The sequence below is a fragment of the Magnolia sinica genome, chromosome 2 (genome assembly GCF_029962835.1).
Source record: "Magnolia sinica isolate HGM2019 chromosome 2, MsV1, whole genome shotgun sequence".
Classification (NCBI taxonomy): domain Eukaryota; kingdom Viridiplantae; phylum Streptophyta; class Magnoliopsida; order Magnoliales; family Magnoliaceae; genus Magnolia; species Magnolia sinica.
In genome coordinates, this window is record NC_080574.1 from 16,875,022 (window position 1) to 16,886,120 (window position 11,099).

The 11,099-nt window shown below is 39.0% G+C and overlaps 1 protein-coding gene across 1 annotated transcript; it reads left to right on the top strand.

Annotated features, from left to right (window-relative positions):
• The first annotated feature begins 1,042 nt into the window (after positions 1-1,042).
• Positions 1,043-2,219, top strand: LOC131226889 (uncharacterized). The gene is made up of 3 exons (XM_058222600.1): positions 1,043-1,241; positions 1,345-1,456; positions 1,535-2,219. The coding sequence occupies exons 1-3, from the start codon at positions 1,071-1,073 to the stop codon at positions 1,966-1,968; spliced, it is 717 nt and encodes a 238-aa protein (XP_058078583.1). The 5' UTR covers positions 1,043-1,070; the 3' UTR covers positions 1,969-2,219.
• The last annotated feature ends 8,880 nt before the right edge of the window (positions 2,220-11,099 follow it).

Genomic DNA, 11,099 nt, shown 5'->3' on the forward strand with positions numbered 1-11,099 from the left:
CGGTTGGTGAGAAACTGAGGCCAAAAGCCTGCCCTTTTGCCTCGGTTGGTGAGCAACCGAGGCTAAAAGTCTGCCCTTTTGCCTCGGTTGTTGAAAACTGAGGCTAAAAGTCTGTCCTTTTGCTTCGGTTGGTGAGAAACTGAAGCCAAAAGTCTGCCCTTTTGCCTCAGTTGGTGAGCAACTGAGGCCAAAAGTCTGTTCTTTTGCCTCGGTTGTTGAAAACTGAAGCCAAAAGTCTGCCCTTTTGCCTCAGTTGGTAAGCAACTGAAGCCAAAAGTTTACCTTTTTGCCTCGGTTGGTGAAAAACTGAGGCCAAAGGTCTACTTTTTTACCTCAGTTGTTGAGAACTGAGGCCAAAAGTCTACCCTTCTGCCTCGGTTGTTGAGAACTGAGGCTAAAAGTCTACCATTTTGCCCCGGTTAGTAAGAAACTAAGGTCAAAAGTCTGCCCTTTTGCCTCGGTTAGTGAGCAACTGAGGCTAAAAGTCTGCGCTTTTACCTCGGTTAGTGAGCAATTAAGGCTAAAAGTATGCCATTTTGCCTCGATTGGTGAGTAACTGAGGCCAAAAGTTTACCCTTTTGCCTCGGTTGGTGACAAACTGAGGCCAAAAGTCTACCCTTTTGCCTCGACTGGTGAGAAACTGAGACAAAAAATCCACCCTTTTACAGGCCATATACCACGGTTGTCACCCAAAGTTGTTGCCCATTCCTAGCTGGAGACGGGCTGGGGTAGGACACGATCCGCGTCCAAAGGGTCATAAATGATATGCAAACACTTATAGTACATGGAATACAAGTAATTAAAATTAAACGGTTCAAACTATTTATGAAATTTCAGGTGTATCATCAACCAAAAATTATGCTTATTCTATTATCCAACTATTATATTGGTGGACATTTATTGGACGGTTAAGAATTTAAAATATCCAAGGGCCCTGTTTCAACAAATAAGTGTCCAAGAATCTGTGGCCAGGATTGTTCAAACTCGACTGTAACCTAGTGTTACTAATTTCTACCATGTAGATAGTTTGATTTGAGTTAATGTATGCTCAGTATACAGTTTCTGAGTGCATGCGTATCAAGCGTCGTATGCAACCGGAGCATAAAATAAAACTCCCCTGTATAAATTCCTGTATTCATTTTCTCACTCTCTCAAACTTTCACGCCCAGAAGATGAAGTCTTCTACTGTCCAAACACCTCAAAAAGCTGCCATCCGTCGATCGAAGGAGAAATCCCACAAGGTGCATTTGAAATCTCTCTCTCTCTCTCTCTCTCTCTCTCTCTCTCTCTCTCTCTCTCTCTCTCTCTCTCTCTCTCTCTCTCATTTCCCTTTCCCTTTCGCAGATCATCGCAAAATCCCTAAATCCAGCTTTCTTAGCTGCATCCGAAGCCGATCCGCTCCATTCTTCGTTCATCTCAGCAATCACAGAAGGAAATCAAGAAACTGATCTCTCTAAAGTATGTTTCAGATCCCAATTCTCCGAAATCTATGTTGAAATCCATGCAATCTCTCACGTTTGTATGTCCCGTCTGCAAAGCGGTCCAAAACCCTCGTTTTCATCTCCGTCGGACGCGTTTGACTCCACCGATGCATTAGAATCCTTCTCTACACCGTTGATTGCTGATGGGAATCAAGGATCTGGCGGATCAGAGGTTTTCAAGACGGAGAATGTGTACGTTCAGGTGGCCATCGATTTACTGCTCGCCGCTCGTTTCCAGGTCCTGAATTCTCCCAATGTTGATCTCCAATGGAAGAAGCTTCTGGATTGCCTGATCAAGAGCGCAATCGAGCCGTTGGATTGGCTACCAGAAGAGCAGGACAGGTTTTACGGGCTTCTCCAAGAGAAGGTATGGATAGGATTACTCCGTGTTTTCGTGTGGATCATTTCGGTGTCAGTCATCATGGATCGAGATGCCCGAACTGGGACGGGATTTCCTGGCATGCGCCTCCTACATGACGGTTTCTAGGGATGGCACGTGCGTTGCATGTGAGACGGAGGCCGAAATGAGATGACAAAGCGGTAAAAAAAAAAACAAAACAGACAATTGATACACATTACCTCTCCTTTTTTTTAAAGCTCGAAATTCAAGGTACTGAAATTGGACGGATCTAGTGGATGAACTTACTTGTTCAAGCAAGTATCTATTTTCTCTTATACCTTATGAAAACCTCAGAGAATTAAATGATTGTAATTATATGGAGATTGATTGAAACTGAAACTCCTGTTCTTAATTATGTTGTAGGCAAACTGTGAGATTACTAGTGCAAGAAACTAGGTGATCGTTGTCAAACAAATATGAGTTTTCCACTTGCTATCCTAAACATGACCCCTAATAATGGAATCCATGCCTCAACATCGAAAAAATCATTACCTTTCTTTTCTTTTCCCTTAGAATACATGTATCCAGACAAGTATCCAAGTTATGAAGCACTCCATCTACATATCTATGCACCGAAATACAAGGTCTCAACCATTAATTTGTCATGCCCTACTGATTGGAACAACTTTGCCACCAATTGGAAGGCTTCTTTCAATTGAATGTTGACCATTGGTTGGAGTTTTCCTAGCCATCCATTTGCATCCTCAAAAGTTCTCCGAACAATGGATAGGATCACCCGAATTGTGTGATTTCTGGAGAAACACTTTTTCAACTTCAAATTTGGAACATTTTCCTAATCCACAGTGGGCCCATTAGGTCAATGGTATGGTTCACCCAAAAATGTTCCATGGATCACCAAACAATGTTTGAGACTTGTATGAACGGGCACATCCAGACCTGATAAATCCTCATTGTTTAGAAGAATTTGAACAGGGCAGATCATGCTTCACAGATTCTGCATGTTTTCACTTGCTAACAAAAACAAGCAGTATGTTTGATAATTCAAGAAATAACAAGACTTGTCAGTTAAAGATATACTTCCATTCTAATTAGTGATTGTTGATGTAGGTTATACTCTGCATCTTTTCTGTTGCAAATTCCCTTTTGACCTTAGCAAGGGCATTCTCATTTGCGTTTGGTGGTTTACGTGCTGCAGTTCAGGTGCATACTAAGCTTCTGAACAAGCTTATCAATGCACCTGTAATATCTCAAAGCTTCATTCTCTTTTGTATGGTTTTGGTGAGCCCTCATGAACCTCTCTACATGCAGCTTACATGCCAACCTGGCACATGTAGCAGACATCCAAACCATGCAAACAGTGGGGCTCACTGTGTAGATGAACTGGCCCAAAAATCGGCCTTGTCAGCTCATCAAGTAACACATCTATGGGTGAATCTTATCCACTGACAATTTTTTAACCCATCCATTATGTTTGTAAACGTGTGGCCACCTTATGAGTTAACAATCCAAATATCTGATTGGACTGTTTTAGTTCTGTATGATCGTATTTCTTAATACTACCTAGATAAAGTATGTTGTTCAGACATTTAATTGATATGTGCAGATTCCGTTCTTGTTTCTATTATGACTGTTTTGGTATATCTACAAAAACTTGCAGGTATGTGTCTAATACAATTTCTTTCTGCTAATATTTATTCCTTAATGATGAGCATACTTGGGATGATGATAGTAAAAAACCAAATTATTTATTTTCAAGTTAATCTGTATGGTTTTATGATTATGTCCATTTTCTTAGTTTATTTCTAAGAAAGTAGGCGAAACTAGTATTTTTAAGAAAGCAGAATAGCAGTAGGCAAAAGAGAGCGTGCATATAGGTAATTTTCAAGAACCAAGCTGAAAATCATATAATTCTGTAGAGTTTTTATTTGCATATTCATTTGTCTATGGGTATGACGAAGAAAGGGCAAGTCATACTGGTTTTGGTCCCCAGACGAGTCACGTTCTGAAACGCTACTTAAATCCATGCCCAGTGGGGTACACGGAGCCCACAAATAAATGATAATAAACATCTAGTCATTGTTTTTGCTGAAAATACTAATCATTTTCACAAATTATTGTGGTAATGAAATAAGCACACTGCTGATTTTTGAATTTGGAGCATCACCACCAAGAAGCTAGACTGTTGTTTGGAATAATTCTGAGATACATTCAAGGTTTTTCTTTGTTTGAGCCGGTTTAAACTTGTGTGCCATGTGAGGAGTAACTGCCAAGTTCAGAATGGTAACAACTCTTCCAACAGAACATGGAAAAGTTATATGATAATCTAGATTGTACAAATAACTTAACCGATTGTGCTTTGAGCATAAAACAGAATTTCACCAACCACATGAAATTAATCATTTGATTTTGCCTTGGAATTTGAACCATTCACTGTTAACCATCCATTTGATAACCATCAATCAAATGATGATTATCTTTGATTTATTAATGTGAATTTTGAAATGATAAATAGCCATGCATGAGTGTCACATTTGAGGAAGATGACTCACTAAACTACCATTTTCAAGATGTTTGTGAGCTTTGACATGTATGATGACTCCTTTGATAGTTAACTACAATTTAAGAAAAATGGTGGTAACTCTTCCAACATACACATGTCACGGTTATATGACAATCCAGGCTGTCCAATTGCTTGCCCAATTGTGTTCGGAGCATAAAGTTACACAGGTAACCACATATCCAGGCCATCCTAATTGCTGGCCCAACTGATATTTCAATTTGGCCCTTTGGAATTTGAGCCAATTGCTGTTTGACTTTTAACCATCAAATGGATGGTTAGGATTGGTTGATTAGTGGGAATTTCGTCACATGGTCCATTCACTAGGCTCTGAACAGGCCTTCAATGCAGGAGGAACTATTCCTAAATCATTGAAATCTGCAAAAGAAACCGTGGTATCCATGCTTCAGCTTAAATCAGAAACAGCTGGGGCTGAAAATCAAAACAGGGATTTTCTCCATCATTGGTGTGGTGCTAAATGCAGCTGCCCAAGACCTTGCCATGCTCATTATAGGAAGGATCTTCCTGGGGTGTGGAGTCGGCTTCGCTAATCAGGTCTTTTTCTAGTTCCACTTCCGATTTATTCTTTATTTTATTTTAATTCAGTTCTGTTTAATCAACGAATCTGGCCCACCACCAATTTCCCATATCGAATTATGGTGGTGGTGCGACCGATTTTTAAGTTGTCCTACTGTCTTATTTTTAAGTTGTCCATTTGAAAGACTTGCGCAGGTGTTGTCATGCTAACGGACATCATTTTCTGGGGTCTTATAGTTCCATTTCTCTCAATTGAACATTTCAGCTTGAAAATGGTGAGCTTCCTGTTCTATTCATTCCTTTGGTTTTTCTAAAAGGTTAAATACTTCATCATAAGTTGGTTTGATGTGTACTACATTGAGTTGACATGGTTGATTGTGTCCTCATTTCTGCAAGCACTGTGCTGTTATACTTCAACTTACCATTGCACAAATACATAGCTAAATGATTAATTAATTAATTTATTTATTTTTGTTTCTTTCATCAGAGCTCTCTTTCTTTTTAGAAGTTCATATAAAATCAAAACCATCATGGAATTCAGTTTCTTTTATAAGCTCTTCTTGCTATACTTAAACTTTCTTTTTATCTTTTTTTAGAGGTTCAGATTGAATCAAAACCAAATGAGTCTCAATCTTTTCTTTGCAATTTATAGTTGTACCTAATATGACAAGTTGGATTTACAATTTGTATGATTCACTATGAATTCTAAATAACCCAACAGATATAGACTGATTTTATTTTTTTCTTTTATTCTAAATTGGTTACAACTTTATACGTATCAAGTATGAGATCCTTCTTGCATTTAATAGGTTCTGCACCCGTTTAATTATCTGTTCCTTCTCTTTTCTCTTCTCTTTTTTTTTTTTTTTTTTTTGACTCGGTGTTGTTCTCCAGATTTTTAGGGGCCTAGCTTATATTCACAGTGTACCCAGGGTTTGTCATAGGGATGTGAAGCCTCAAAATCTTTTGGTATGTGTTTTCTTTATTAGGGATGTTCACTGAATTTGTTCTGTTTGGGAACTACAACTGTTTATCTTACAAGCACCATCTCTTAGAATTGTTCTTTGTTGCATGTTTGTGGTCGCAGGAAGAATGTGAGGATCTACGTTACAGAATGAAAGAAGGCCATCTTAAAAGGCCCACTGTGGTTGCTGTCCGAATGAGGTATATATTTTGGTGAGGCCCAGTCATTTTGTGGTGCCCTCAATTTCTCTGTATAGCATCCTTCCTATCTATGGATCCCAGGTGGTGTGCCCCCACCTTTTTTTTTAAAAAAAAGGCCCACTGTGGTGAGCTCACTTCCATTAGCAATTCATTGATTTATTTTGGGGTGGATGAGGCAGTGTGGGATGAGACTGTTAGAGTTCAGCCATTGCTTGTTATCTGACCCGATGGCTGGACCTTTCATTCAGTGCGCCATCTATTTTGTTCTAGAGGTAACATGAGTTCAGAAAATTATTTTTCTTACAGTAACTCTTATATGACTCATTCAAGTAATTCAAAAAAAAAAAAAAAAAAAAAAAAAAAAAAAAAAAAAAAGAAGAAGAAGAAGAAGAAGAAGAAGAAGAAGAAGAAAGAGTTGATGATGCCATTCCCATGGAAGTTATTCCATGTAAGATTCTTCATGGCTCATTTGTGTCTCTGTATCAGTTGTAATTTGAGCTTTTGTTTCATTTATTCATTTTGATAGAGCGACTGATAAGGATGTGTCTAAACTTGTGTCTGATTTTGAGGCATACTTGTCCTAGTCTGGTTTATTAAAGCTTATTGCTGTAGAGCATAACAATGATACTTAAATATCATCTTCTATGCATTCATGGTAATGCGTGGATCTTCTTTGTGAGAGTGAGATTGCCCAGAGTTGTGCTGCATGTTCAGCGAGCAATGTGAGCTATTGGAAGCACAATGGTTTGTTACTGTCAACAATGGAAAAATGTCCAAGTCACTAGGGAATTTTCTCACAATTTGTGAGGTAACTAACAAAATGTGTGTTTGGGAAACGTTCTCATTTCGTAATTTGAGTTTATTTTGAGTCGAACATCTTTGGAATCTTTTCTGCATTCTTTCTTGCTAGAATTGTTTCGGCCATAACCAATTAATTGTGTTGTAGTTCTTCAAGTTGTACCATCCATTGGCCTTGAGAGATTTCTTGATTAGCATGCACTACCAGTAGATTAAGGTCTATTTGGTTGATGTTCATCTGGCCAAGCTACGCTCCTTGTAGGAACTATTGGTTACCACGCAGCATGACTAATTGTGGAATTTGATTGAAGTTCATATTTCATTAGCCTTGATGCCAAAAACTGAAAAGGAAAAAAATCTGTTGTCTGTCAGGATGGACAATGAGGCGATCTCATATTATGAGAAGGCACTAGCCCTTTCGACCAAAGTTTGAGCACCTATGCAGGTCTGGCGTACACTCATCATTTGCAGGTAATGATACTCTTTAAGCCATGGAATCTTTTTGGTCTTTCCAATTATTTCCTAAAGTAATTGGGAATTCATTGGTGAAGGGACATACATAAGGTTGAGCAATGAGTTGGAATTTGACCGATTTTTAAGTTGTCCTACTGTCTTATTAGTTATTACTTTATTAAATTTCCTTGCTGGATGCCTTTGATTAGTTTGTGAAGAACCATGGTGTGTGCATTGAATAAACTTGATGAAGTGCTCCTATGACAGCAGTTAAGGATGGTATTCCAATTTAAATGTGGATGAGACATTTTATTAGGTTGATGTAGCTTTGGGTTTCAGTGATACTTGTTTCCATCTTCTATCTGATCTTGGAATACTTGCGTTCTTCTTTCATCCTGTTTGAATTGCATGATCTTTGATGGTTTTTACTGATAATCTTCAATCTATTTGAGTCTACACCAACAAACTGTGCTGCGAACTATAAATTTTTTTTATTTTTTATTTTTATTTTTGACAATTGATTTTATTAAGAAACAAAAAGGAAATAAAGGCAGCAACAAAACAGGGATACCAAAACAGTGATCATCCAATCTCATGCTCTATTTTCTTTAGATTCTTTCATTTGATTTTCCTTTTTATTTGCTCTTTTAAATTCATCGCAGACTGTTTGTTTGATTTCTTTTTTTGCAATCTATGGGGTATATCATGCTTTTGTATGATCTCTCTTGATTTATGTCTATCCTCTTACAATTTTGTGTTTCTATTTTCAGGCAAACATAGGTACATATCTCGTATCAATGGCCAAACAGCACATTATGTTGCTTCCTCAATAAGGAGACCTCCAACAGTCCCAGTCTCAGTGCCCTGTGGTGTAATTCCCAAAAAAACACAACCAAGGAAAAATTCTCTCAATGAAGCCAGCAGCAACAATGACAAAAATCGTGGATGTACAACAACAGCAGCAATGGCAGTTTGTTTGTTTTGAAAACTTTAAATATACCATTAATTGTTTTGTTGGTATTGTGTTGATTGTTGTCTTGATGGATGTTAAATGCGGGAAACATGCACAGGTTCCATCGTTGGTTGATTATAATATTGTTAACTTTTGTTGATAGAAACTAGATTTAGCCTCGGTTATTAATAAAGGATGTTAAAAATTGAATTTAGCCTCAGTTGACGACAACAAAGGCTAAATTCATCTTTAGTCTCGGTTTTGCCTTAGTTACCTAAACTGAGACTATAACTCCCATGGCTAAAGGTTGTAGCCTCGGTTGTTAAGAACCGAGGTTAAAAATAGTTTTAGCTTCGGTTAGAGGCAATTGAGGCTAAATTTGGATTTAGTCTCAGTTGGAAACAATGGAGGCTAAAATTTTAATTTAGCCTCATTTCGAGAAAACTGAAGCTAAAATATTCTTTTAGCTTCACTTGAAGAACCGAGGGTATAAATGTCATTTTAGCCTCGGTTGCTAAAACTGAGGCTAAAGCATTTAGCCACGGGGGTTTCAACCTCGGTTTGGATAACTGAGGCAAAACTGAGGCTAAAGGTTTTAGCTTCAGTTTTTAACCTTTTTAGCCACGGTTTTGAACTGAGGCTAAAGCCCCCTTTTCTTGTAGTGTCTGTTGATATTTTCGGCTCTTAATCGAAGGTGGTATGGCGCAGGTCCCTAGAATCACATCAATGCTATAGAATTAGACTGATGAGTTACAAGTAGGCTATTTCCGGACTTCAATGGATCCAAGAAACTGAGAAATTAATAAACCAAATTAGTGATCTATGGTGATAGACTCAACCAAGCTTGGTCCAACATGAGAAGAGCAAGCGTTTGGAGGAAATTATATATTTCCCAAGAGCTATCTGATGGGCCCTAATCAAGGACTCTCAGAGTCTCAGTACACCAATACACAACCACAATCCTAAGGATCCATGCACGACATGATAGAGAAAGGATCTGTATAGCATGGATATGGGTAGTGAATGTCTTCTAAACCCTAAATACACAAGTCAAGATTGATTCATCACAACTTGTAAGTGTTCCCGAACACCAGTCACAAGTTCAGTTAGTAGCACAAGTGGAACAGTTCATTCTAAGATTCTAAATGACTGTACGTCTAGAAATTAAAATCCACATGGATCTGGCTTGAGTATCCAGCAAGGGACATAACTTATCCTCATCTGAGTAACCAAGTAAAGTCAGGTAATCTTTGAGTTTCAAAAAGATCCGAGTATCATAAGTTCGTGAAGGATTCTAAAGTGAAAGATTTTTTTTCCTCTTTTGAGTGACAAAATTTTAAATTTTATTGAAAGGCCCAAAGGGCATAAGCTATACAATGCTCAAGACAAAGCAGGAGACAAGAATCAAACCCGAGGAAATTCAAGAAGCCCACTCAATGAGAAGCTTCGCCTTTTTGAAAACTTCCAAATAGGAACTACATCGGTTCCGAAAACAACAATTATTCCCTTCTCACCAAAAGGCCCAAAGACCGGCTAACAAAGCCAACCACCACTTAACCCTTCCCCTCCTTTCCCAGTTCTGCCACCATGCCACAAGAAGGAAAGGCCATCAATGGAACCCGGCATCACCCAAGATAATTTAAAGGTGCTGAAAAAAAAAAAAACCTTCCCACACTGATTTGGTGCAAGGGCAATGAATGAAAAGGTGGTCTACCAACTCTGCACCAGGCATGCACATAGGGCAGATGTTGGGGGAGAGCCATTGCAGCACCCTCTTTCTTCCCACTAACCAAGCAAAAGCTGCAAACTTGAAAGGGGCACCACAATGCCAAATAGATCTGGTATGTTGACAACACGTTGACCAAAGGGTGTGAGATAAAATCGTAAAAGGAGTGAAATGAGAATCTCCCCGACTTATGTTTGTGGTCCACACCATCACATCCTTCACATCCGGCAAAGAACGGATACCTTGAAGATGAGAAAGAAGCCAAAGTAATTCTTCCATCTCCACATCCATGAGATTCCTCCTACAAGACAGGGTCCAAATAGGTCCCACACCCAAGTAAAAAAAGCATCAAGCAACCGGTATATCCGCAATCGTAGAGTCTGGCAAGTCTAGGAAACTCCAGTTTAAGAGGGCCCTCTCCAAGTAAAACATCCTCCCAAAACCGGATCCTCTCCCATCCCCAAGAGAAACTAACCCCCCTCCATAACTTTGTTCGCCAAACTAGTGATAGCCTTCTTTCTATTTTTTCTTCTTTTTTTTTCCTTTAAAGGTTAGCTTGTTAGTACACACACTCCATGTTAGCCACCCCCGCTACACACTCCATGTTAGCCACCCCCGCTAGGGATCAACACCAAGACCTCAAGTGTCGAAACAAGGTATCTCCACTCAGTCTGCCAGTTGAGCTATGGATCTGGGTGTAGCTAGTGATAGCCTTCTAAAGATAGGACACCTTGCACAAGGAGGATTCCTTTACCCACCAACCGCAACCATTGGTGCCATACTTGCCAACAATCACGGACTTCCAAATACTCCACTCCACCCTAAACCTCCACACCCATTTGTCAAGCAAAACAGAATTTACATCCTCCAACCTCCTAATACCAGCACCTCCCTCCCCATAGGGTCTACAAACCTCCGCCCACTCCACCAAATGAAACTGGATAATCGAATGAATCGCAAGACCAGAGTTCTCAACAAGATCTAGAGTTCAAACCAAGAAGAATTGTAGCACAACCATACAATTCATTCTAATTTCTAATTGACTGTAGATTAAGATCCACATTGATCTA

Bases quoted from the DNA above. Each gene is read 5' to 3' on its own strand.
- LOC131226889 (XM_058222600.1), top strand. From the start codon at position 1,071: ATGCGTATCAAGCGTCGTATGCAACCGGAGCATAAAATAAAACTCCCC. The intron at 1,242-1,344 runs GTGCATTTGAAA...TCCCTTTCGCAG, and splicing joins CGAAGGAGAAATCCCACAAG to ATCATCGCAAAATCCCTAAA. The intron at 1,457-1,534 runs AAGTATGTTTCA...TGTCCCGTCTGC, and splicing joins TCAAGAAACTGATCTCTCTA to AAAGCGGTCCAAAACCCTCG.